This window comes from Zootoca vivipara, chromosome 15 (assembly GCF_965207765.1).
Source record: "Zootoca vivipara chromosome 15, rZooViv2.hap1.1, whole genome shotgun sequence".
NCBI classification, from domain to species: domain Eukaryota; kingdom Metazoa; phylum Chordata; class Lepidosauria; order Squamata; family Lacertidae; genus Zootoca; species Zootoca vivipara.
This window is the reverse complement of record NC_142598.1, coordinates 4248294-4275916: the sequence shown is the minus strand read 5'-3', so window position 1 is coordinate 4275916 and position 27623 is coordinate 4248294. Positions and strand designations below refer to the sequence as shown.

At 48.7% G+C, this 27623-nt stretch overlaps 1 protein-coding gene across 1 annotated transcript; it reads right to left on the bottom strand.

Annotated features, from left to right (window-relative positions):
* Positions 1 to 340: 340 nt before the first annotated feature.
* ABCD1 (ATP binding cassette subfamily D member 1) lies at positions 341 to 27260 on the bottom strand. The gene is made up of 10 exons (XM_035140479.3): positions 26084 to 27260; positions 20499 to 20679; positions 17071 to 17213; positions 14670 to 14838; positions 11068 to 11162; positions 7899 to 8044; positions 7193 to 7338; positions 6860 to 6944; positions 5930 to 6055; positions 341 to 4353 (listed from the first exon to the last, which is right to left on the bottom strand). Exons 1-10 carry the CDS (start codon positions 27026 to 27028, stop codon positions 4131 to 4133), a joined length of 2259 nt encoding a protein of 752 aa, XP_034996370.1. The 5' UTR covers positions 27029 to 27260; the 3' UTR covers positions 341 to 4130.
* Between the last annotated feature and the right edge of the window lie 363 nt (positions 27261 to 27623).

Here is a 27623-nt window from a genome sequence, read left to right as displayed (position 1 = left end):
CAATGTTTCTATTTGAATTCCTTGTTGAATCAAAAATGCCTCTCTCAAATTAAATAATTTTTTTTAAATCAAATGACAAAGTGCAGAGACCTGTGGATAGGGTTAAGGGAGAAATTTATTTCAGTTCACATTTAAAAGGTGAAAGAGGGGCCTGGGACAGAGCAGTTGATGAATACTGGGGGAAAGGAAGCTGTGTCAGAAGTATCCACCCCTTGGACCCCACTAAGGACCCCCACCCCAGTGCTAGGGCTGGATCTCCCTCTCCCAATTCCAATTGCTACCATTCTTGGCAGCGGCCATGCAGAATCCATCCCAGAATCCAGAATCACACGGACAGCTGTTTGTGATCTATAATATTTTTATTATCAGCATCTGAATAAACCTGGCTTCTGCCAGCATAAAAGGCACTGTGAGGGCAGGAGAAAGGGGGAGTGGGATGGCAGTTTTGCACGTACATAACAGCAGAGAAAGGAAGTCTTTGTTGCATAGTTTTGTAAAATTCTGACATCAGAGCCAGTAGATGGGAACAGCCTCATTCCACTGAGAATTTTGACACATGCTCAGCCCTCCATGGCACACACACACACACTGGCTCTTCCCCCCACTTGCCAGGCAATAGTATCACATTGTTTACTGGTGCGGCTTTCATACTGGGAAGGGCATGAAGTAGATGGCAGGCTTAAAAAAAAAAAGGTGGTCCGAAGACAATTCAGAAATAAGTTTCAAAAACATCTTACAAAACACACAGACATACTACAATTAAATAAATCAGCAATTTATACAATCAAGTAGAGGAGAGGAAGAAAAAGTTGAAACCCCTCACTCCCAACTCCTGGGACGCACATGGGAAGTCCCATCTCTTCGCATGTATTTATAGGGTTTCAGAGCTGAACAATGCAGAGATTTTATTTTCTCTCCAATAAGATTGTGGTGTTGCTATGCACACACCTGCAAATGGCTTGCCTTGAAATTTGGCTGGAGTAGCTAAGCCAGGCAGGTCTGTGATCAGGAACAAAAGAACCACCTATTTTGGCACTTGCTCCCCTAGGCAATGGCTGCCAATACAAGGAGCTGCTCATGAGAGCGAGAGAGAAAAAACACAACAGCCCTGAACTTCCAGGCTCTCTTTTCGAGGCTTGCAGGAAGGTGCAGCAATGACTAGATTGCAAACATAGAGAGCAAATCAGAAGCAGATATAGGAGAAACCAATGGCAACATACACACCTGCAGCAGAATGCGGCAGAGTGGGTCGTACTACTTCTAACTTCAGGTGGGGACACTGTCTTTTGATGATCACATGTACACAAGCTCCCTGCAAGTATAAAACTAACACAAGACGGAGAAAGTTTCTTTCAGCTTTCTCTTTGCTCTGCTGCTTGCTTTAAACAAAAATTCACAGGAAAGCATGTGTGCATGTGTTTATATATTTAAGTAGATGACTGCCAGCAAACTAAAGGAGCCCACTTTTCCTCTGTGCAGATCCATTTGTTTTTGCGATGCTGGTGTTTTACGGGGTTTGATGCATTTTTGTGGACTTGTTTTCTTGTTTGTGTATTTGATTGTTGTAAGCAACTTTGAATTTACTTTTGTAAAAAAGCAGAATACAGAATTAAAAGAGTATTAATTACTAACCCCAGTGTGACACTTAAAAGACGCTGGGGATGGTGATGTGTGGGGCATGAAATGACCTCCCCCAGTGCCCAAATTGGCTGGCGACACGGGCCCTGTGCTTTGTAAAATGTCAGCAATTGCCCTTGAGGAAAGGAAAACTCAATGGACGAGTTGACTGAAATTATGTTAAGAATTTATCTGGTTCTCTGAAGATGTGAGCACACTCTGACTGAGGTGGCCTCTCTATGAACATGGCTGGACTAGGCAGCAGGGCCTGCAAAACAATGTATGAACTTGCTTCCCTTGTTAGCATCTCAAGATGATCCTTGCTGCACAATGTCCTCCCCCACTACAATGACACGTCAAAATTTGGAAGTGGCAATTTCATGGGGCACAGGGAGCCTCGGGAAGGCTGCATGAAGCAGCCTGCAGGCTGTGGGCTGCCAAGCTGTGGTTTTACTCCTCCAGAAGCAACATGCCATTTGAGAGCAATGCGTCTATCCCAAGCATGGTAGGCCACACGACTGCAGGCCAGTGCAAGATGTTTCACGAAGGGAGAGCCGAGGGTTCATTTCCCCTAAGCAACCATGCATCTTCGCTTTCTTAGGAAGATGAAGTGTGCTTGGAAGCAGAAGGATTGGGAAAGGGAGGCAAGTGGGGAGAGGAGGAAATACCCGTGCAAAAGGGCAGAGGGGGGAGAAACAGGGCCTTGCCTAGTATATGAGGCAAACCCTGATGTCCCACCATCAAAGCCGACGGCTGAATTTTTTTAAAAAATAACTGCATGATGGCTGTAGCTAAATGTGCATTTAAAGGACACAGGAACACACATCATTAATAGCTTGCTGGTCTGTTATTTCAAGTGGAAAACACAACTGGCGGTGAGTCTTCTAACAACAACAACAACAGGAACAGGAACAGGAACAGGAACAACAACAACAGCAATCACCTTCATGACTAATTAAAAGAGGGCTCAGTTTTTAAGAATAGACACATCTGTGCAGACTAACACTGGCGTAAGTGAAATAGGGGACAACCACCAATCCTAGTTCCTTTGTTCCCTCTCTCCATCGTATCACGCACATGGCAAGAGGCAAGACCCAAATTGCTGCACTCCTCCTAATATGCTGTGCAGTTGAACTGGCTGAGGCCTCATTGTCTGTATACAAAAACATCTCTTTCTCTACCTCTGCCTCCACCCTGCTTTAGAAAATGGGGGGAAATGACCCCAGGAAAATTCCTGATATCTCAAGGAGAACAAGTCCTGAAGGATAGCTGTATGGAAATCAAGTCTCAACAAGTTCCCATAGATAGAAAGTGCCCTAAGCAAATGCCATGGGGCCTTCTGCTGGCCTTCACAGGGAAGACCAGTCCTCAAAATTAAGGGGCAAAAGTATTAGAAGCCACGTGGACAAAGCCTCAGGAAGGACTTTATGTTCTGCAGAGTTGCACAAGGGGGTCCCGAGACAGCCCAGGATCGTGGCTTTTTCAAGGCTTCCCACCTCGGGGGACTCCATATTGGCTTATCTGCTGAGGACCCACTTTGTGTCTTGGACCCCTGCAGTGCAGAGGGATCTGAGAGGCATCCTAGGCCACACTCTCAGTTTGTAAGGGCATGAGGCAGACCTAAACTGTTGCCCCAGAAGGATGAACCAACCCCACATCCTGAAACAGCTGTGGAAGCTCGGTCAAAGAGGTTGTGGTGAGGTTTTTTGAACCGCTTGCCCTGCATAACTTACCCATCTTCTCACTGGGGAGCTCTTTGTAAGTTCTGAGGAACAGCAAGGTTTCAGAGAAAACTGTTGGGAATTACTGATTTAGAGCAATGCAGATTTCGTAACTTGCTCCCTTGGCTGCCATATCACCCACGTGGTGTCCAGCTAAGGAGGCAGGCCTTCCTCATGCGGAGCTCAGGGGGTGAAGGTTGGAGGGGAGAGGGGTTTTTGGTGCTGCCCTATGCAACCAGCTTCTACAGCCCAGTTGTGGCAAAAAGGAGGCCACCAGGGAGAGAGGTGCAAGAGCTACATTCATGGCTTGGATTCGTTGTGCGGCTGTTTTGTGTGGAGAAAGGCAGAGACTGGTCCCGCAGAAACTCCCAGGCCTCTGAGGTGGTGGCTGATGCTGGAAGCTCACTCCCAAACATCCACAGATGCAGAGGGCAGAGAATGGCAGTGGGGCAACAAAACCCACGCTTTGGCGTTACTATCTTGGGATATTCAGGCACTGTGTGTGTGTGTGTGTGTGAAAACTTCAGAGTCACTTGTCAGGATGGGGTGACCCATTCCCTCCCTCCAGCCCTAGAACGAGGCAGCCTAAGAGAGAGAAAGTGACGAAGGGCACAGCAAACAGGTGCCAGAAATAAGTGATGCCCCAGCAGAGAAAACGCGTGACTCTTCCTTCAGGAGCCAGGGCAACAGCTGGCCTTCTTCTGCAGCTCCCAGGAGGGAAGGAAAGCAGCTGGGACCCTCTTATTGAGCACTCGGCCGAGTGGGCCGGGGCAGGAACGGTGAGGGGATGCTTCAGGATGCCTGGCTCTCTGAGACGTGTCCCACTGCAGAGGCCGTATCTTCACCCAAGATTTGGCAAAGTTCACTGAGACGCTGCTGCATTTCGGGGACACCGGCCAGCTGCTGCTGCAGGCGCTGCTTCTCCTCTCGCAGGGAGAGACGGGCTGCAGAGTCCAGCTTCTCAAAACGCCAGCCCCCCTCCCCGTCAAACTGCAGGAGGTGGGTGTGGTACTTCCTGAAAGGGAAGAGGGAAGGGCTGGTTGAGATGCTGGTCTGCGCTACGCTTTGCAATCTCTTCTAACCTCCTAGAAATCTCTCTCCCCCCCCCCCCGTGCACTTGGCCTGGAGCTCTTGGTGCTGCCCCTCATTCCTCGGAGTCCAGCGATCGCCCTGTGTGTGGGTGGGGTTGGCATCCCTGCCTGCTCCTGGGGAGGGATCTTTCCGCTGAGCTGTCTCAGGGGGAGTCAGGAACAAAGCGGCTCTCAGTCTCCAGGGATGAGACTCTGATGCCCCCCTCCGCCCACACGGCTTCCTGCTGGGGACGTGACTCCCTGCTTGGGAGACGGCCAGGGACTGGAGGGGCGGTGGAAACAGGGAGAGATGCGAGAAGGATAGGAAGTCTTCTGGGGGCAGGAAAGGACAAGGTGGGCAGGCCCAGACGCAGCCAGACTCTGTGCAAAAACAGTCCCCCGTCCCTTTCACAATGTGTGCAGAAAGGAAGATTTTAGCAGGTGCATCCTCTGCTGTCATAAAGCTTCAGTTATTAAAGACACAGGACTTTTGGAGGCGGTGGGTTATTCTAGGAATCTAGGTCCTCCTCCAAAACCCCTCTTTCCCTGTCCTGGGTCGAGCAAAGGGGCACCAGACAGGTGATCCACTCTACGGCAGCCTCTACTGGTCACAGAGGAAATGACAGGACCTGCCTCCAGGCTCACTAATGACACAACCTTTTCCTACCCTGTCTGGGCGGCAGTGCCAAGTGTGATGAGGTGGGAACCAGAGAAGGAAGGGGGTTCATGCAGCGGCAACTGAGGTATGATGAAAGCTGGGATGGGGAGATACTGACTCTGATACTGGAGGGGGTGGTGGTCTGGCATTCCAGCTTCTTGGGGAGAAAGAGGGGGGATAAAAAAGCATGCACAATCACAAGAATAGGCTGAAGGAGAGTAAATGGATGTAGAAGAGTGGACAGGCTCCTGGAGGCATCATAAGCCTGCCAGTCCACTTCTTCTCTGATGCTCAAATGGTTCCCCATCCTCCTCCTCCTTTAATTACCTGTCCCCTGTATGAGAAAGAGAGAGAGAGAATAAGGGCTAGCCCACAGGGACTCCTGCCTGGTAAATCAGGTATGATGGAGAAACTGCTCCATTCGTGGCAGAGGTGTACCACCACGGAGCAATGTCTGACTGAGTTCCTGAAGAGGCACACTGCTGCAGGGATCTCCCCAGCCTTCCCTGCTCTCTCAAAAGCCCCATTCATGGGCCAGTGTGTGGCACAACTGACTCCACAAATAGATAATGGGTAAGAAGGGAGAAAAAGGTGTGTCCAAATGACTCCGACTAACTAACTAGCCTGGATGTCCTGGTCTTGTAGACAGGAAGCTCCCTGAGCAGGACAGGAGAGTGACCCAAGAGCACCCGGTACTGTAGAATCATTAAAGGGAAGCAGGAAGACCACTAACTTGGAGGGAAGACCATTGGGAGCCCCATGGAAGAGTGAGATCTAAAGTCCTTAGATCAGGGGGATCCAAAGGAAGAACAGCCTAAAGAAACACACCAGGCAGCAGTCTGTGGGTAGAGCACAAAACATACCAGAGTGAAGGTCGGTGGGTGATTGAGAGCAATGCTATCCCAGCATCCTTTGCAGCTTGAAAGATCTTGCCTTCTACATCAATGCTGACGGCACTGGTGCATTCATCCAGGAGAGCGTACTTTGGCCTGGAGAGGAAGAGCAGCAGCCCAAATGAGAGACCCCAAAGTGGCTCTTTGGCCAAGCCAGTCTGTACACGGCCACTCCTACACTCCAGTCCTCCACCTTCCCCTCTGCACCTCCCTCCACTATTCCTGATCCAATCTGTGCCTCTTCCACCTTTCAGCTGTGATCCTGGCAATATTTCCCAACATCATCCTTTTGGGCTGCCCCTGGTGTGACTTTTGCTGGTCTCGGCTTTGGTTCTGCTGCCTTTCTACTGACAGAAGGACAGACTGCCTTCTCACCCTCAGCTGCAGCAGGATAAGCAAAAATGCAAGAGGGACTGTGAGAAAAGGGATCGTGGGACTACAAGCCCCATCTTCCCTGATCGCTGGCCATGCTGGCTAGGACTGATGGAAGTTGTAGTACACAATATCTGGAAAGCACAACACTGTGGCTAGTCTTCTGCTAGAGGGATTATGGTTGATTCCAGACAACCTGCCTTTTGAGCATTTATCCTAATTTCTTTGCACAAAGTTTGTGGGAAGGTTATGAAATATCTGCTGCTTAAATAGCACTCACCCCGATTTATTTGCCAAGAGGTTATACAAACATTGCGTCAAGCAATTATTCTCTCCTGCTTTCTTTACTGCTTTTCATTACTGAACCCCCCCCCCCCACACTTTTTGAAGAAGTAGGTTTGTTGCACAAGACTGCCAAAGCCACTTTAATTGCTCTATGTGAATTTGCTGGAATGCGACTGAATCCCACGCACAGAATAGCAGCAGCGGCAGAGAATCAGGCCTCTCACTGCATTTGTAGGCACTAACCTGTGGTAGAACATGCGGGCCATCCCCATGCGCTGCTTCTCACCACCAGAGAGCACATCCTTCCAGTCGCTGACTGCTTCCCAGCCTGGCCCCGCCCATGGATGGAAAGATAAGAGATTTCATTGGTCAATCAACACGGATGGTGCAGCAGACCCTCCCAGGCGCCCTGCTTGCCCATTCACTTTCTGCTCCACACAGCTAGAGACAAAGGAAGCAGAAATGACAATTTCCCTCCCCATTTGTCTCCCATGAATTAAAGGTTCGTGTATTCTCATTTTCCCTCCCTCCCTCCCTCTTTCTTATGCTCACCCCACTTCTCCTGGTTGCACCCACCTCCCTCACGCTGCACAATGTAGTTTAGGTTGACAATGCCCAGGATCCGCTCCAACTCAGCGTCCGTCTGCCCTTTCCGTGCCATGTCCTCTGCAGTGTCCGGGTAGATCACCTGGTCTCGCAGGGTTCCCACAGACATGTATGGCCTGCCATGAGACACCAAGCAGACAAGTCATAACATTCCTTGGTGTGCAAATATGTTAATATAACAACAACAACAATTTATATCCCACCATTCCTCCCAAGGAAGCCAGGACGGCAAACACGCAAATGCTAAAACAAAGTGGAAGATGGAGCAAGCTTGTTTTCTCCTGCTCTGGAGGGTAGGACTCAAACCATTGGCTTCAAGTTACAAGAAAGGAGATTCAAAGTAAACATCAGAACAAAACTTTCTGAAGGCAAGAGCTATTCAACAGTGGAACGCTCTCCCTCGGGAGGTTGTGGACACTTTCTTGGATGTTTTAAAGCAGAGGCTGGATGGTCATCTGTCATGGATGCTTCAGTTGAGATTCCTGCATTGCAGGGGGTTGGACTAGATGACCCTTGGGATCCCTTCCAACTCTACAATTCTATGATTCTATTTCCTAATTTTAACACATTCAGCTCCATGAAGAGCAACCAGGAGTCTTAGGCTCTCTCTTTTTTGTTCCACTGTATCACCCGCCTTTCCCTTCCCTGCAGACATCTGAATACTGGTCCTTTGTACCTCTGTGGAATGTAGAACATACGATGTGGGGGTGGTTTGTAGAGGATGCCTTCATATGTTGGCCAGAGTCCCCCCAGGATCCGGAACAGCGAGCTCTTCCCGCAGCCATTTGGGCCAGTGATAAGCAGGTGCATGCCCTCGTCCACCTGCAAGAAGACACCAGAGAGTATTATGTCTGATTATTATTATTTTATTATTTATCACCCACCTTTTTTCCTGACAGGGACTCAAGGTGACTTATAGATAAAAAAGAACAGCTAAAAATATAGAGAGGTAAAAAATCATTGAAAAACAATTAAACATTAACAGAATTAAAACTATATGTATATTTTTATATACATATAAAAGGGACCCAGGTGGCGCTGTGGGTTAAACCACAGAGCCTAGGGCTTGCTGATCAGAAGGTCGGTGGTTCAAATCCCTGTGACAGGGTGAGCTCCCCTTGCTCGGTCCCAGCTCCTGCCAACCTAGCAGTTCGAAAGCACATCAAAGTGCAAGTAGATAAATAGGGACCGCTCCGACGGGAAGGTAAATGGTGTTTCCGTGCACTGCTCTGGTTCGCCAGAAGCAGCTTTGTCATGCTGGCCACATGACCTGGAAGCTGTCTGCAGACAAACGCCGGCTCCCTCGGCCTATAGAGCGAGATGAGTCCCCCAGAGAACCCCAGAGTCGGACACGACTGGACCTGATGGTCAGGGGCCCCTTTACCTTTACCTTTTTATAAATACAGACAATCATATCTGTCACAGATGGGGTGTTGGCTACTCCCGAGTAAGCACTCCACACATCCTCTGGATTTTCATAGTTTTATTGTGCATGCTATATACAGTGGTGAGATGTCTCAAATCATGTCTGCTCTGCATGGGGCAGAAGCCCACAATGGCGTCTCGTGGGCTCTGACCCCCCTTTTAAGACTCGGCATCCAAACGCCCCTCCTCCTTGCTCTATGGGTCCTCCGTGGTCCCAAACCAGGCTCCTGAGGTGCCGGTCTACCTCCTTTCCAGCCCCTGCTGAAGCTAGCTCCTCCCCTGCTTCCCTGCTACCAGCCTGGAGCTGAGCCACCAGGACTCTGCAGAGCCCTGGACCCGTCTTAACCCTTCCTGTTCCTGATTTAAACTCCCAGACTTGCTGCTGCTCTCCCATCTGATGGAAGTAAGCAGAGTGGGCTGCTCTCTGCAAGCCCTCTCTCTTACAATATCAAAACAAAAACAGCACTGGGAACAGCAGTCAGTTCCCCAAAACTCATTGGAACAAGAATGTCTTCACCTACAGTGGAAAGACAGCAGGGAAGCAGCCAGTCTAGCTTCTCTAGGGAAGGAGTTCCAAAGTCGTCTGGGAGCAGCCACTGAGAAGGCCCTCCCTGCACCCCCTCCAAGTGTGCCTGTGAGGGTGGCAAGATCGAGAGAAGGGGCTCCCCAGAAGATCTCGGAGCCCAGGCAGGTTTGTAGGAAGGAATACACTAGTTTGGACCTATAAAGCAGCTCAGGACCGCAGTAGCTCAAGGACCACCTCTCCTCATATGAACTGAATTGAACCCTGCAATCATGATCGGAGGCCCTTCTTTGTGTGCCTCCTCCATGAGAGGTCTGGAGGGCAGCAACACGAGAATACGCCTTTTCTGTGGTGGCTCCTGGTTGTGGAATGCTCCCCCAGGGAGCCTCCTCTGGCACCATCATTATATATCTTTAAGTGCCAGGGAAAAGCTTTCTTCTATAGCCAGGCCTTCGGGCCTTTCACTATCTGTGGCCTTTTAGAAGTGAGTGGGATGCTTTTAATGCACTGTTTCCCTCCCTCCTTAAGTTTTAATGTATCTATGTTTTTGTTTTTGTTTGTTTGGTTGTTTGGTTGTTTGGCTGGCTGTAAGTCGCTTTTGGTTGCCTTGGACCTGTAAAGACCAGACTACCCTGCCCCATCTCTCCTTGGCTCTTGGAGGACAGATTCAACTCCCCTGCCTTTGGAACCTGGCCCCACTCCCACCCCAAATGGCCCAGAATGTAAGAGATCCGTGATCTGCCAGCCCCTTTAGGCCACCTGCCAAGTGACATTACCCCTGTGGTGTCCTGACAACTATCTCTGAGCCACGGCAGGCTTGCTCTCTCTCTCTCTCTCTCTCGCTCTCTCTCTCTCTCTCTCTCTCTCTCCTGTACTCCGGCCGATTTTCCAGCTCTTTCTATGCTCTTGCAAAATATAATAAGACCTTATCAAGGTCTTATCAGCCCCCCCCCCAACACCACACCCCCTGCTCCTCCTACCTGACCTTGCAAAGTCAGCAGCACCGGCAGGACTCTCCGTCCCACCCACCCCCTTCCCCCAACTTTGCTGCTTCTTATCTCCTACCTACAAAAAAATGCTTACAACCTCAGCCCAGCCTTCTCTCTATCTCTCTTTTAACAATGCTGCTGAATCTGAAGAAGGTTCTTCCAGGGCTTCAGCATTAGAAACTTCTCAGTGTTAGAGCTCTGCCCTAGGGTATATCTTTCAAGCAACAATACAGAACAGAATTTCAAGCAATAATGTACAACAGGCTTGGCAACCAATAGCAAAAAAGGAAATGGGCTCTGCCCTGCTCCTGTGCCTTCTTGAGAAAGTTGATCTGCAGAAATCTGCAAATGAAACTTCTCATGGCATTGGAGAGTAGGGATGAACGTTATCACATGCAAAACTTCCTGGATATCAGGCAACTGTTAAAGGCACAGCTACCGTGTTTCGTGTTTCTCCGAAAATAAGACACCATCTTATATTTATTTTCCTAAAAAAACACACTATGGCTTATTTTCAGGGGATGTCTTATATTTTCCTCCTCCTCCTCCTGCCGCGGCCGGCATTGCTGCTGCGCCTATCACTATGTCTTATTTTCGGGGTATGGCTTATATTCCTTGAATGCTTAAAAATCCTGCTACAGCTTATTTTATGGCTATGTCTTATTTTCGGAGAAACGGGGTATGTAGGCTAGTTCAAAAATTGGCATCCCTACTCAACAACAGTAATCCTAAGTTGTCCCCAGCATCTATGCAGAAACAGAAAAAGGCTTTCAGGTCAGAGGGCACGATGTCTAGGCAGTGTGAGCCTTTAGCCTCCTTACTTTAAGCCATGCATAAATGCTGCCAACTCAGCCAAGGTCTCCCGGCTCCTGCTCCCTGCTTTCAAACTTTTATTTTTTACTACTTACCCGAATATTGAGGCTGGTGACCACCACGTCTCCAGTGGGGGTGATGATGGGGATGTTTTCACAGACAATTCCATTGTCAACATCAACCACACGTCCTGTAAGCAAAATGGGGTGGGGTGGGATGGGATGGGATGGGATGTGGGGGGAAGGAAGGAAGAGACTGGATATCAAATCCACAATGAAAGACAGTGTTCCAACCCTTGCCAGAGTGAACACAGACTCAGCCAGAAGGGGGCAGCACACCCTCTCGCAATCCTCCTCCTCCTGTCTCCTCTCTCGCTCAAGCTCAAATTTAGACTTGGCCTGGGAATGGAGAAAGAATGCAGGCGTCACATCTGCTAAACTTTGTTCATCTCAGTCCTCAGGATGGTCTGCTACAGGCCCCTCTATGTGACACTGGATCTGCAGGGAATGGCTATGGCTCACTGGTTAGATTAAGGCTGTCTGCACATGCTCATGTGCACTCCTTCATTTGGCATTAATGTGCACATGACTTTATGTTATATGTTTCTGGGAACAAAGCATGGCTTTCAGAAGAGGCTCCAGGACCCAAAGCCCTGCTGGTCTAATCCAGACAGGCCAGGGAGAATGATGGGATGGAAAGGAGGGCTGCTGTACTACAGCAAACCAAATGGGAGACATAATTTGGGCAGGTGCCACTTGCCATACAAAGTGAGGAACACTGTACCTGCCAAAACTCCTCCTCAGCCTTCAAGGCACAGGAGACAAAGAGTTATACTTCCACTGCGGTCATCTTATCTGACCCATCTGGAAGTCACCTTACGGACAGGTCAGAGGAGGTTCAGTTGGTATTCATTTATGGGATGAAGCCATGATAACAGGTGAGGAAGTGTACAGTGGTGCCTCGCTAGACGAATTTAATTCGTTCCACAGGTCTTTTCTTATAACGAAAAATTCGTCTAGCGAATCCCATAGGAATGCATTGAATTTTTTTATTTTTATTTTTGCCCATAGGAACGCATTAATTGAATTTCAGTGCATTCCTATGGGAAACCGCAATTCACTAGACAAATTTTTCATAAAACGAATTCGTCTAGCGAGGCAACCTCCGCTCGAAAAATCCTTTCGTTAAGCGGAAATTTCGTTAAGCAGGGCATTCGTTAAGCGAGGCACCACTGTATTAGAATGAGCCATTAGCTGGTAGGCTTGCCAGAGCTGTCCCGACTTAGAGGATCCAATGATAACCAATGGACATACAAACAGCCCTGATGGATCAGACCAAAGGTCTGTCTAGTCCAGGCATCCCCAAACTGCGGCCCTCCAGATGTTTTGGCCTACAACTCCCATGATCCCTAGCTAACAGGACCAGTGGTCAGGGATGATGGGAATTGTAGTCCAAAACATCTGGAGGGCCGAAGTTTGGAGATGCCTGGTCTAGTCCACCATCCCATTTCCCCAGTGACCAGCCCCGAGAAGCCCACAAAGAGGACATGAGGGAAATGGCCAACTCTCAGCAAGTGGCATGGAGAGAGACATCGCTTCTGACCATGGAGGTAACATATAGGCAAGCATCATGCCTTGCAGCCGGCAGCAGCCTAATCCTCCCTTATCCACCTTTCAAGAAGGTGGCTGTCCACACATCCTGAGCAAGTGAGTTTCGCTGCTTATGAGTTTGGGGAAGAAGCACTTCTGTCCTGAATATCCATCAACCAGCTTCACGGGATGAACCCAAGTTCTAGAGCTGTGAGGAAGGGAGGAAAATGTGTCTTTCTCCATGTCACGCAGCATTTTGTGAACCTTAGTCATGTCCTACCTTATTTACTTTTTTTCCTGAACTGAAAAGCCCCCATAGCTGTGACCTTTCCTCCTGGACAAGTTGCTTCACCCACTGATCACTTCAGATGCCCTTTTATGCACCTTTTCCCGAACTAACAATGCCATTGAGGCAACAGTTTGGTAGTGCAAGAGTGGGAAGCTTTTTTTTTGGCCCCGTGGGATAAGATCTTTATTTCCCCAATCCCACAAGCCAGCTTTGACAGGTGTATGGGGCCACCCATCTGCCAATCACCAGGTGCAAGGTGGGTGGAGGAGTCTGCAGGACCCAGCAGGACTGATGTCTCCATTCTCCAGCTGAAGAGTGGAGGGCCCAACACTGCTCTCTGCAGGGGGCTCTTTTGCCAGCGTATCCCACCCCCCATGACTAACAGGAGCAGGAACTATTGTGCAATGTTGTCAATAGATTATGCAAAACGTATCAGGTAAACAGACTTAATTTGCATAATTTATCCAGGGCACTGAATTAAGCTCATGGGTTTGTTTTTTTTAATTGAACAAAATACCCACAGCCCTAGCCTTGTCGACTTACAAATTTCAACTCTGTAAGTCACTTGAGCCATTTCTTTTGCTAGAAAGGCAAGATAAAAATCTAACCAACACGCACAAAACAGAATTACCAGCATAGACTCTAGCCTAGAACTGTACATTTTAATAATAGCCAGGGAAGCTGTTGTCAACAGAGAGCAAGGAGCAGGTACAATGCCTGCTCCCATGATGTGATGGGCTCCAGGGTGAAGAGATAGGTGTAAAATGTGAGGGCAAAGACAAGAGGAGGTAAACTTGATTTGGGACAGATGAAGATGATGCTGGAGAAAGAGCAGGGTTTGGTGGAAGAGAGAGAAAAAGAAGAGAAGCAGGACACCAAAAAAAGAAGAAGTAAGAGAGGACACAGCGCAGCAGAGAAACAAAACTTACAGGCACAGACTCTGGATTCACAGACTGCTGACTCCCCAACTAGAGATGGGCAACTGACACAGCCATCAACTCATCAAAAGTAGTTTGGGGTTGTGTTTCCATTCTCTTTTCATTTACCCTTGCTTTATAGGTTAGTTGTCCATAGCATAAAGCAGGTGTGGGGAACCCTTGGTCCTCCAGATGTTGCTGAGCTAACACTCCCACTGTCCCTGGTCACTGGTCATGCCAGCTGAGGCAGATGGCAGTGGCATGGAGGGCAAAGGTACCTTGGACCTGGAACAAAATGTTGCAGTGCAGTGCTCCCTATTCAGGATTCCTGCCACTCCATCTTTCCATTTTTACCTCCTAAGAGACAGTCAGCATTATGTGCCCACTGAGCATGCTCAGTGTTTTTGCATGTCTTTCTTTAAAGGTTCTTTTGTAGATCAAATGGCAGGGTTCCCCCGAGTCTGCTGATGCCTCCCTCTTGTGCACGGGTGATACTATATTGGCTCCATAAGGACTGGCGCTCTGAGAATTGAAATCACTATTTGTATGTACAAGATGTAGCTCAACCATCTATTGTGCTACAGAGCAATTGCCAATCTGCCTTCTCCTTAGCAGTTACTAAGGGCTATATGCATTACCCAGGGAAGGAGGGAAAAGAAAGTAGATGCGCAGTCAAGCAGGCAGGAGATAATCCTGACTTGCATGTATACTTAGCCGAAAGTCCCATTGGGTTTTATGGGAATTCTGAGTAATTGTAAATAAGATAACCATCTTGGTTTGATCCTTGCCCCCAAGTGAACATCATCTCTTGATCTAGCAGGATGCATCTCGCAGTTACCAAGCCAGCAGCAGTGCAGGTGTGCCATGTCAGCCCAATACAGTCTGGAGCTGAAGGGCCTTACCTTGGATCTTGAGCGGCCCTTCAACCCGTACGCCTTGCTTCATCACTCTCCCAGCATGAACCTGACTCTCCTCAAGTTCTCCAGGGCGCCGGAAGTTGCAGGCTTTCACCTCTTCAAACACTTGGAACATCTCATGTACGCGAGCCGTGTACCCAGCCAGCTCAGTCACCTGAAGCAAAAAGTAACATACCTTAGTGTCAGAAGGGAAACACACAAGCTTTTAGGGATGGAGTTGGGATGTTCTTGGTAATAGCCAACATTAGTCTCGCTGAGAGTAGATCCCGTTAAGTCCACTGATATCCATGAACTCATAAACACATTGATGTCAATGAGTGTTACCCCGAGTATCCAGCATTGGGAAATCACTCCAAGAATACAGGTAAAAACAACCCCATAACAATCACTAATGTTAAAGACTTTCTAGCTTCGCTCCAGGCTCCTGAAACCAGCTCAGTCTGTCAAGTTTTATTATGCCTATTTACTCAGAATTGGTCCCAGCTCCTGCCAACCTAGCAGTTCGAAAGCACGTCAAAATGCAAGTAGATAAATAGGAACCGCTACAGCGGGAAGGTAAACGGCGTTTCCATGTGCTGCTCTGGTTTGCCAGAAGTGGCTTTGTCATGCTGGCCACATGATCTGGAAGCTATACGCCAGCTCCCTCGGCCAATAATGCGAGATGAGCGCGCAACCCCAGAGTCGGTCACGACTGGACCTAATGGTCAGGGGTCCCTTTACCTTTTTACTCAGAATGCCCATATAGTTCAATGCTCCTTTCTCCCAAGCACACACAGAACTGCATCCCACTAATGGATATAGAGAGCTGCCAAATACCAGATCAGACTCTTGGTCTCCTATAGGCAGCACATTATTGTTCTGAGTGCCTGATCCTTTTAACTGGCAATGCCAGGGATGGAACCTGGAACCTCCCGCATGCAAAGCATCTGTTTGACCACTGAGCCAAGGTCCTTTCTCAAGGTTGCAGGGCGTTGCTTCAGCAAGCTTCCAAGAAGAAAACATTTCCTAAGGCAGAGTTCCCTAGGAAGTTCCTGTGAGTAACCACTGGCAGTTTCTCTCTACTTGGGGCACATAGTTGGCATTGTTAGGAGGATGCCATTAGATGGCAGGGTGGGGTGTGTGTGTGTGTGTGACTAAACACATTTAAATAAGTTTCAAATCTCTTTAACTGAGGGTCCCAGATGTCTAACCAAGAGTTGCATTGGCCCGTTTCAATCAAAGCTTATGCATACACTATACCTTTAGAGCACATTCTTTCTCTCAAAAAATTCTAGTCTGTTAAGGGTTGCTGGGAAATGTAACTCTGTGAGGGATAAACTACAGTGCCCAGGATTTTTGGGAGGAGAATAAGTTCCTAATGTTCTTTAAAGGTATAGTGTGTAAAGAGCCAGAGTTTAAATCAGGTTTAAAGATCAGTCATGTGGATATTCCCCTTAGAGAGTGTGATGAAATAAAGGAAATACAGTATGTTCTGGCCCAGGAAAGGGCAGATTTGTGGAGTATACTGTACTTTGCATTTTCCTAAACCCTCAAGCTCCACCAATTGGAGTCTGGTTCAGACTACTTGTGCTAAGAATTAAAAAACATGGTGCCTTTGAGCAGCTACTGAGCCCAGGGAATTGAGTTATCAGAACTGAACTGAGTTCAGAGTTCTTCCATGTAAAAAATCTACTCCTCGTTACTCCAGCTTTCTTCATTTTAGAAGTCTGGTTGGGAAGCAAGATATGTCATTTTGTTGCTGCAATTATTAAACAATTGGGAGTCACAAATCCCTGAAGAAATACCACGCTAGTTCCAGATCCACCTTATGCTCATTCCTATTCTAGAGCCCAGGCACCCCCAAACTTGGCCCTCCAGATGTTTTGGGACTACAACTCCCATCATCCCTAGCTAGCAGGACCAGTGGTCAGGGATGATGGGAATTGTAGTCCTAAAACATCTGGAGGGCTGAGTTTGGGGGTGCCTGTTCTAGACAGATCCCATGCACCAAGTTCAGAGGGAATCACTCCCAAGAGTGTGTAGATAGGAAGGCAAAATTAGATGTCTGCTTTGAACCATTTGGTTTGTTGCAGATCAAAACCAATCGCACAACGTATTAGAGCATTTTACTAGGTCAAATATCATGCATGTGGGTGTTGGAAAACATGACCGTGTAAGGCAGAATCTAGGACACTGATATGCAACTGGGAACTGATGCCAGGGCATTGCAATGCTCCCAGGTCTTCCAACCTTTTGGGTGTGGGCTGTGCTTTGCAGAGATGTGCAACTTTAGGATTTCCCCTCAGAGGGAAACAGAAACGATGTAGCTTATTCCCTTCCTTCATTTGACAATCAAACCAACCCAATTCCTTCTGGGTCAACCCAAGCAGCCAAGCTGCATCCATACCTCTTTGTAAGAAGAGATGACCCTCTCTGTCGCATCAGCTGCTGCGTTCAGTAGACTCCGTGCTGTGGTGAAGGCTTCGGTTCTCAGGCTCACCAGCTCGTTCTCCTCCATGTCCAGCGCAGCTTGCTTCACTGCCTCAGGGTCTGGCATAGGAGGGGAAACCAACATGGTTCGCGGAAACTCCAAGGACAACATCTCTACCCCCAATTTTCTAGCTCCACAGCTGTTTTTAGGATCCATGCTCTCACCTAGAATCCTTTCCCTCTGGCCCTCAAAGAGAAAAACAGCTCCCAGATTTTTAGAAGACATCTGAAGGCAGCCCTGTTTAGGGAGGCTTTTAATGTTTAATAGATTATTTTATTTCATTTTTTTCTGTTGGAAGCCGCCCAGAGTGGCTGGGGAAACCCAGCCAGATGGGCGGGGTATAAATAAAAAAATATTATTATGATTATTATTGCCTACAGATTCCTTCCTGCATGAATGAAAACATAAGCAGGGAACTCTGAAACTCCCTCCTCCCAGCATCACTGGCATTGGTGAAACCTCTCCCGTAGGCATTTGAGGCATTTGCTTCTAGGCACAGGAAAAGGCTCTTTAATTCTCTCTTGCACCCTTGTGGTTAGCAAAGATGTTCTAACAGAGTTCTTCCCTTAAATATTTCCTTCGTTGGCCAGATTTTATTTATTTATTTATTTGGATTACTTATTACCTGCCCTTCACCATATGTCCCAGGGCAAGGTGCATTCCAAAATCAATAAAACAAATTAGAGCAGCACATTAAGCTAAAACTCCAGTTAAAACCATACTTGAAAACCATAGCATTAACTTAAAAATGGCGAAACAAGGCGTAGCAACACAGCATGGGGGAAATGGTTAATCCATCTTTAACCTCCACCTCCAAAGACGGGACCGCCTCTCCTGGTATGCCCCGTGGAGGACCTTAAGGTCCACAAACAACAATATTCTGGAGATCCCGAGCCATAAGGTGGCTAGATTGGCCTCTACTAGGGCCAGGGCCTTTTCAGTATTGGCCCCAACTTGGTGGAACGCTCTTTCACAGGAGACCAGGGCCCTGCGGGATTTGTCATCTTTCCGCAGGGCCTGCAAGACAGAGCTGTTCCGCCTAGCCTTTGGGTTGGACTTAGTCTGACCCCTGTGTTTTCCTCCCTCATGGCTTGGATTTATGGACTACTTAAAATGAGGCTGCATTTTAAATTTTAATATTGTATTTTAATCTGTATTTTAATTAATTGCTTTTTATGCTTTATTGTAATTTTATTGGTGTGAGCCGCCCTGAGCCCGGTTTTGACTGGGGAGGACAGGGTATAAATATATTATTATTATTATTATTATTAGGTGTGTCTGCTGAAGGGTATGCAATGTTGGGGCCAGACACATGTCAGAGGGGAGGATGTTGCAACATCTCTCTTGTTCTGCCACCCCTTGAGTTTCACAGGGCCGTGGTGCTGCAAATAGGGCCTAATGCAGGCACCCCCAAACTGAGGCCCTCCAGATGTTTTGGCCTACAACTCCCATGATCCCTAGCTAACAGGACTAGTGGTCGGGGAAGATGGGAATTGTAGTCCAAAACATCTGGAGGGCCGAAGTTTGGGGATGCCTGGCCTAATGTCAGGAACATATGGTGACTGAGCCTTCCCAGTTGTAGATGTGTTGGAGGAAGGAGTAGCTTAAATAGCCTTTGGTCTGTCTCTTGGCTAACATGGGAGAAAACAGCAAAGACATAATATAGGTAGCGAAGGGGCCCTTGGTAGCAGATGCTACAGCTGCTGCCACCAGATTAGGAAATCCCTGACCAGCCTGTACTGGATCACTGGACCTTCAGTTCCTACTGTAACTGGGCAGGTTCTGGAGACTAAGCTAACAAAGATCCTCTTCAGACTTCAAGGAGGAGGAGGAGGAGGTGTTGGCGAGGGCAGGGACAGCTCAGACACCCACAGCTAAAACAACAAAGAAAGCATCAAAGATTCCTAGGATGATCAGGCAGTCAGCCTTTCGGTTTCTGCAATACCTTTACATTTAATCATCAAATATCAGCAGGGCTCTAGCCTAGGTTTAGGCCTAGGCATTATAAGATTATCAATTCGACAACACCCTTTATGTCATTCTAGGTATCATTACCAGATACTCAAGAAGAAATATGGAGCAGGTGAGCTGCCTACCTGCCCAGCAAGTAATCATTAACTAAATCAGGATCACACACGCAGGGTGAATTTAGAAATACTCCATCCCACTGTGTGCAGTCTGTATAACCTGCTACCGTACCACTCCTCTCACTTCCACCATAAGTGGAGCGCTTGCAATTAACACAACGACACCTGCTGCCTCTAAAACTAAGGAGGAAAAACAGGGTCTCCTCTTCACCTCTCCCCAGCTGCAGCCGTTTTTTTCAAAACCAATATCTGTGTTCAATGCCACAGCTAGCGATTTGCATGCACAGTGAAGGTTTCCAGTTCTGTACACACAAAACCAACTGACAGGGAGAGTGAAGAATGGTTGTGGGCCTTTAAAAGCAAAGACCAAGGACTAGGAATGCAAGTATCTCCCAAAGAGGTGCAAAACAGCAAGCAAAGGGTGCAGCTCCAAACTTAGAAGCAGCGGGTGTATGCTTAACCCTTTCCTTACCTGCTACTTTCAACCTTCAATCACCTTGTTATCGGCTCCTGCCCCTACCCCAGTTCAATCTAAGATTCTGCACATTCATTTACTGTGTTATTCAGGAAAATCGCTTATATTCCCCCCTACCCTACCCTAAGCTTCTTCTCTAAATCACACACTTTGCGATTCCTGCCACTTTGAAGCCGTTTTGAATGTCCTGACCCCAGACTCTGCCAAATGTGTAATTCAACCCAGATTACAGCCACTTCCACATCAGACAGGTTGTTCCTGCAAGGTGGGGATGGGGGACTGGAAAGATGTGGCTGAGACAAGGGCTGCATATCACATCTATCCTGTTTTCTTTCCCCTCTGCAATTCTGTGGTTATATGTACTGTACTTCACTGTGGCAAAACTGACAAGTAGAGGGCCAAGGAGAATCTGCAGCAATGCCACTCTGCCTAGTCTGATGCCCTGGCTAAGCCTCTTAAGCAGGCATGTCAAACCTGCGGCCCTCCAGATGTTTTGGACTACAATTCCCATCTTCCCCAACCACTGGTCCTGCTAGCTAGGGATCATGGGAGTTGTAGGTCAAAACATCTGGAGGGCCGCAGGTTTGACATGCCTGCTCTTAAGCAAGCTGGTATCGGCCACTTCATCTGCCATCTTGAAAGCATTCTTAAGTATTCCCTGCCAACAAACAATTATTTACCTTGTTACTATATCAATAAGTGCCCATATATATGCTTTGGCACCCAACATGCTCCTGCCACCCTGTTGTTCCATCCCAGTTACAAAAACTGCCTCCACTCACCTGTCTCAGAAAAGCCGGTGGCGGTGATGATTGGCACGGCTACCATGACCAGCCCGGCAGCACTCCACACGTACTTCATGAGGAACTGCTCCAGCATGACATACCAGAGCCTTTCCAGGAGCAGCACATTGATCTGGGAGGCCAGCTCACGATAAGAGTGCCGTAGAAGGGACAACTCCACCTGGAGGGGAGGCCAGGAGACATTATGGCATTCAGCAGGGTGATGAGATAGTTATTATTTAGAATTTGTATACAGGTATGTCCCCTATGAGGTTCCCAACTCTCCCATCCAGACTGCGACCAGACTCAGACCTCCTTAGCTTCAGTCAGGTAGCTGAAATCTCCTGCCCTTAGACTTTGCCTTAATGCAGCTGCTGAGATGAAGGGCATTTCCATGTGGCTCTAATTTCTGCTTTACTTCCAATGCCTGGAGTTTAATTAAGAACCAGAGAAGAATCCTGCTGGATCAGGCCAATGGCCCACCTAGTCCCGCATCCTCACAGTGGCCAACCAGATGGACAGGAGCACAACAGAACCTGAAATTCCCAGCAACTGGTATTCAAGAGCAGTACTGCCTCCAACTGTGGAGGCAGAGCACAGCCTGATCACTAGTAGCCATGGATAGCCCTCTCCTCCATGAATTTGTTTAATCCTCTTTGTAAGCCATCTGCATTGGTGGCCAGCACTGCTTCCTGTGGGAGCAAGTACCATAGTTTAACTAAGAGCTCTGTGAATGAGTAATTTCTTTGATCTGTTCTGAATCTTCCGACATTCTTGGATGTCCATGACCTCTTGTCATCTGGGCAGCCCAGGACCCTCAGACACACTGCCCAGGCTTGGGCCGGCCCGGGGAGGTCACTTTGGTGCTGCTAACACACTGGTTTGATTTCACCCCCGGAGGCACACTCCATTGTCTCAAGACAGTCAGATGTTCACAACAGCTCCACTTTCCCCATGATATGCATAATTTTACAAACTTCTATCATACTACGGTACCTCTTAATCACCTCTAGGTAAAGGTAAAGGGACCCCTGACCATTAGGTCCAGTCGTGACCGACTCTGGGGTTGCGCGCTCATCTCACATTATTGGCCGAGGGAGCCTGCGTACAGCTTCCAGGTCATGTGGCCAGCATGACAAAGCCACTTCTGGCGAACCAGAACAGCACACGGAAATGCTGTTTACCTTCCCGCTGCAGCGGTTCCTATTTATCTACTTGCATTTTGACGTGCTTTCGAACTGCTAGGTTGGCAGGAGCTGGGACCGAGCAACGGGAGCTCACCCCTTCGCGGGGATTCGAACCGCTGACCTTCTGATCAGCAAGCCCTAGGCTCAGTGGTTTAACCCACAGCGCCACCTGGGTCCCCGTGGGAGCAAGTACCATAGTTTAACTAAGAGCTCTGTGAATGAGTAATTTCTTTTATCTGTTCTGAATCTTCCGACATTCAGCTTCACCTCTTGTCATCTGGGCAGCCCAGGACCCTCAGACACACTGCCCAGGCTTGGGCCGGCCCGGGGAGGTCACTTTGGTGCTGCTAACACACTGGTTTGATTTCACCCCCGGAGGCACACTCCATTGTCTCAAGACAGTCAGATGTTCACAACAGCTCCACTTTCCCCATGATATGCATAATTTTATAAACTTCTACCATACTACTTCTTAATCACCTTTACTCTAAACTAAAAAGTATCAAATGCTACAAACTTTCTTTGTATACTCCCTGGAGGCCAGAGGTAGCATTACCTCTTTGTTAGAAAATCTGGTTCACCTGTGCACATGTGATGAAAAGGTTCAATGGTTCAAAAGCAGTCACTCCCACCAGGTTCAGTGCTTTTAGCAGCAGACTGACCTGCATAAATAAGGCAGGTGATGCTTTGCTCATTCCTTTATCGCCATGTCAGGAAAAGTTTCCTTCTTTATTGACCACCAGCCATCTCTTAAAAGGCACTTGAGCCATTTCCACAAGAAAGAGGCAGGACAACAGTTTGGTTCATTACATGTGTGTCTTTTTTCAGGACTACAGAAATAAAGGACATAAGTGATTGCAACTTTGCAATTCTCTGCTGTCACAGACAGAACTCTTAGATGATCTCAGACACAGTGGGGATTAGGGCTGCCAAGATTTTAACCAGCCCTGTTCCTTGTGTCACTTAACAATAGCTACATCAGCAGACATTTCAAGGCAGCAGTCTCCATCTTCATGACAAGAGAAGCCTCACCTACATATATTTGCCCGGGCAAGGTGCTGTTAAAGACATAGCAACAAGGGCAAAAAGAAAGGGAAAAAGTTGGGTCACTGGTAATTGTCAAGTGATGTACCTGAATATGTCAACTGGCCCTAAGATTGTCCCTCCCTTTTTGAAAGGGAGGAGAAAAGAGCATAGCTGTCAAGTTCTCCCTTTTTTAAAGGGAAATTCCCTTATGCTGAATAGGCTTCCTCCCGAGAAAAGGGAAAACTTGACAGCTATGGAAAAGAGGTGTAAACTTCCTGCTTGGCAGGGGGTTGGACTGGATGGCCCTTGTGGTCTCTTCCAACTCTATGATTCTATTATTCTAATCCCAAGGGTAAAAAGTAGGGGGAAGATTTCTAAAATTCAGTTATTCTAACAGCACAATCCTATGCATATTTACTCAGAAGTAAGCTCCAGTGGTTGCAATGGGACTTGCTTCCCAGTAAGCGTGGCTTCCACTATCTGTGTGCCCACAGAAAGAAGAAAAGTACTACAGCAACACACGCCCTGAACTTTGGGTTACAAAACTGAAAAGCCACATTTTGAATAAGGAGTCCCAGTTCCAAAACCAGCCTTTACTAGTACTTCACTGGTGCTAAAGGGTTTGTCAGGGTTTTCATCTCATAGATGCAGGGATGCAGCAATACACTGTTTGCATTCATAGAGTAATGGCCAATGGCAGTGGGAGGCAAGGGGGGGGGCTATGGCTCTGGGCACAAAATTCTGAAGGGGCGCAACCAGGCGCCTCCATACAGCCACCAGCTTCTGCAGGGATCCCTATCCTGGCAAAGGCAGCAAAGCAGCCTGTCAGGGGGTTGCGCCACTGCCACCCAGGCACATCCTGGAAGGCCCCATCCTAGGCTCCCTGTCCTTGCCTGCCTGCCTGCCACCAGGGGTTTCTGGGCCCTGGAGCCCAACCTGGCCTCGCCGCCATGTCCCTGGCACAGGCTGGCAACTGAAGAGGCTCCATCTACCTGCCTCACGTTCCTGCAGCCGCATTCCTGAGGCCATGCTACCCTTCATTCTCCAGGCCATGCCATGCCAAGGCCTTACTGAATGGCTGCCCGGCCAGTGTCTGCTCATTCCTCGCTCAATGTGCCACGCTCCCTGGACGGCAGCAAGCGCAGCCCAGGTCCACAGTGAGTGGATGTGGGTGGAGGGAGGGTGACCCCAGGGGAGCCCGACCCAGTGCTCCTCTCTGCAGGAATTGAGGGGTTTTGCCCACCGAGGGTCACATCAGCCAGCTGGGCTCCATCCTGTGTAGGCAGACAGGCAGCACAGCACAGCCCCCGCTTGCTTCCAGTGGCATTGGTGGCTTGCCTGCCCCTGGTGCCCGCAACCCACGCTACACCACTGCCCAATGGCAGCTTTTTATTAACTACTGGAAGGTCAGGCTGTGGTGCTAATACCTAGCTTTCTCCTTAGTTCTCTGCAGTTGAAATTGGGAAATTGCTCTGTCCCTTCATCTCTGTGGTACAAGCCCTGTTAGCCTCTAGCCTCACAATAGCAATTCACCTAATGTTAAATCTGACTACAAAAGTGCTAGTTCAACCGCACTGGGACAGGGAGCCTGGATTACACCAAACCAAATCTACCCGTGACTCCCAAATTATGGAATGCTCTCCTCAGGAAGGTTTTCCTGGCACCTTCATTATACACCTTTAGGTGCCAGGTGAAAACATTCCCCTTCAACCAGGCCTTTCGCTGACTGACATCCGATACCCTTTTAAATGTGTTGTGGGTGGGTAGGTGGGGGGATTATTGGCTTTTTGTTGTTCTTATTTTTACTATGTATTTTTTGGGTTTTATGTTGTAATTTTATGTTGAGAACCGCCCTTAGATCTGCAGATGAAGGGCAATGTACAAATTTAATAAATAATAGTAGTAATAATAATAATAAATAACACCCTGGAAAAATACAGGAAGTACAAAAGGGTATGAGATAATCCTGCACCAATACCACAACTTTAATAGGGAGGGCAAAGTTAATGAATACCAAGGCAGGGAGATCAGCATTTCCTGCTCTCCACTTACTAAAGGCAGATCTTGTCTAATAGAGATGGGGGTGGGGTGGCTACTGTATTTGAATCACAGTCCTGCTATTCTGACAATGGCTTGCATATGGGAGTAGTACTTTTGTCCCATGCTGTGTCCCCCACCCTTCCAATCTGCTGTGCAAGATTGGTGGGAAGCCATCTTATGCTGAAGAGCCACAGGTAGGTAGACTAGTGGAGGAAGGGGGCAGCTGGAGGCACAGCACAAATGCATCCAATAGCCATAAGAAAACCCTGAACATTCAGAGATACTTGTCTTAAACATCACAAGCGGTGACACAATTCAAATGTCATCATGACTAATAGTGGTCATACTCTTTTTTTTCTAAAGGGCAGCTGCTGTTATAGACTTTTTGTCTGAGGTGTGTGCATGTGTGCACAAGTCTGCATGGTTCTAATAAATGTCTAAGCACAAAGGCTGGCCTCATTGCTGTATTTCTGTGTGTGAATGTGACCTACAATTACCCTTAAATTGGGCAGGATGCCAAAGGTAGAAGAGGTCTCGGCCTTGGAATGTTCCTGACACTGCTGGGCTGGAATGGAGAGGGGCGACTACAGGGTACATGTGATAAAAATGACGATTAACTTCAGTCACCATCGCCCTAAATATAAGAGCATTCCCCCCTGCCCCCCCCCCACAATGATTCAGAAAACAGGAAGAGCCCAGATCCCCTGATTCCCAGCTCTGTTACTGTTATATGTTATATGATCTATTGCTTTCCCAAATCTGGAGATCAGAAATGGTGTCTGATAAACACATTGCAGCTGCCGTCTGCTAGGCAGTGCAGGAATCCCTGAGTGCCACACTTGGAAACGCCTGGGGCTGTTTTGACGGTTGAGGCAGAAGTCAAACATGAGCAATAGAAACCAAGAAAGGTTTCTATGGAAATTTAGACTGGTGGAGGGTTACTGAACATGGACAGATCTGAAGCTGCATAAATTCAGGTCAGGGCCTCAGCCTTGCCCTAGGACAAATTCAAGGAAGAAGATTACAAAGAAAAGGAAGTAAACAAGGGTGCTGGTTTCAGCTCTAGCTTCTCTCTCTCTTTAAAGCCAAATTCACTTCCACCTGGCCCAGGACCTGGCAGGGTCAGCTGCCTCCATTTCGGAGCTCAGGGGAAGAAGAGAAAGTGGAAAGACATATAACAAAAGAGGGTGGGGGTAAACTAGCCTTCTCTGTTTCTCCAGTTCTACTACACTATAATTCCCTGTCCGGAAACCCAGGAGTCCTGGCTTCCAGTAATCAGCTGCTTCCTGCTTTCCTCCCAGAGAACCATGGCACATCGCCCACTTGCTTTACCTTATGGCCCCCATAGAAAGCAATCTCTTCCGAGTTGGCGACCACCCGGGAATGCATGTAGCGCAGCTCCCCTTTCCGACGTGCCTCCTCAGCCACCAGCTGGCCAAACTTTGGCGAACAGGCGCGCAGCACCTTTGCAGTGATGCAGACCACCAGGCCGGCAATGGCCGAGGGCCAGGCTGTGTCGGCTCCTTTCGATCTGGCCGAGCTGAGCAGGGTATAGGAAGTGACAATCACATCAAGCACCGGCTTGGTCAGGTTCGAGTAGAGGTGAGCCACGGAGTTGGCGAAGGCCACCAGGTCTTCCGTGAGAGACTGGTCCGGGTTGCGCAGGCGTCCGTCCATGTTGCTGACGCGGTAGTAGGTCTGGCCCTCAAAGTAGAGCCGGTAGGCATGGTCCACTAAACGTCCGCGGAAGGCCAGGCTCAGCTGCCCTTCTAGGTACCGAATGGCACTGTTGACAAACGTGGCCGGGAGGGCAATGAGCAGCCACTGAAGAAGCTGCCACGTAAAGTCACGCGGGTTCTTGCGGACGATGCAGCGGGCCAAGCGCCCGTCCAGCTGGGCCACGTAGACCGAGAGGAAGGTGCGGCTGGCTAGGGCGGCCGAGTGCAAGGCCAGGAGCCCCGTTTCACGGCACAGTGGCCCAGGGAACAGCAACCTCAGGAGGCGCAGCAGGCGGAAGAAAAACACCCTGTTCACCCCAGGTGAGGATGCTGATGCTGCCGCCTCATCAGCTGCCCCCCACTTGGATGCTGGCTCTTCGGCACTGTGGTGCCCTGCTGAGTTCGCATTCACTTGCAGGTCAGAGGAAGCCCACTGCCGACGCAGGACTGGGTACAACTTCTTGGCTCCATACGCCGCCACCAGGAATGCCACCACTGCTCTTCTCGCCGTGACCCCCTGGGCCAACCTGGCTGCCACTTTGGCTGTGGCAACTGGCATGGTGTCCCTTAGGGTGGGGTGGGGGGCACTGCCCCTTGGTCCTGGCTTCCTCTCTCCCCCCACCACCACTCTTCCTCCTTCTCCTCCTCCTCCTCCAGGTCGGGTGCACTGCTCTCTGCCTGGCTCTGGCAGGGCTGGCTGTTCAGCCAGAGTCCGCTCTCATCCCACAATGCCCAACCCTCAGCCTGACTAGGTGGGAGGGGACTGAGCCATGGCCATCCCTTAGAACCATAGAGAAAGCCTCAGGGCACCATAGAGAGGACGGCGACGGACGGGCGCTCCTCAAGGCAGCCACTAGGTGGCGCCTGGAAGAATCGCGCGCGTGTTTAGCTCTTCCTCTCGCTCGCTCACTCACTTGCTTTTGCTCTTCCTTTAAATCGCTCTAATTCGGAGGTTTTAGACCCCGCTAGAGCCCACTTCACCAATCGCACCCACCCAGAGAGTAAATGCAGTATGTGTCCAGGCGTTCGTCTTAAATCCAGAAGTTTTTTTGGGTTTTTTAACCCAATATTTTGGGATTGATCTGACGCATCCATCATTGCAAGCAATGGAGCTGTGTGGCTTCTAAAAAAACAACGGATGATTTATTTTCTAA

What these genes read in the sequence shown, in the direction of transcription:
- ABCD1 (XM_035140479.3), bottom strand. Translation starts at nt 27,028, where the DNA reads ATGCCAGTTGCCACAGCCAAAGTGGCAGCCAGGTTGGCCCAGGGGGTC. An exon ending in CTTTCTATGGGGGCCATAAG is followed by an intron (nt 20,680 to 26,083) that starts GTAAAGCAAGTG and finishes CCTCCCCTCCAG; the next exon opens with GTGGAGTTGTCCCTTCTACG. An exon ending in CATTGTGCAGCGTGAGGGAG is followed by an intron (nt 6,945 to 7,192) that starts GTGGGTGCAACC and finishes GGGCGGGGCCAG; the next exon opens with GCTGGGAAGCAGTCAGCGAC.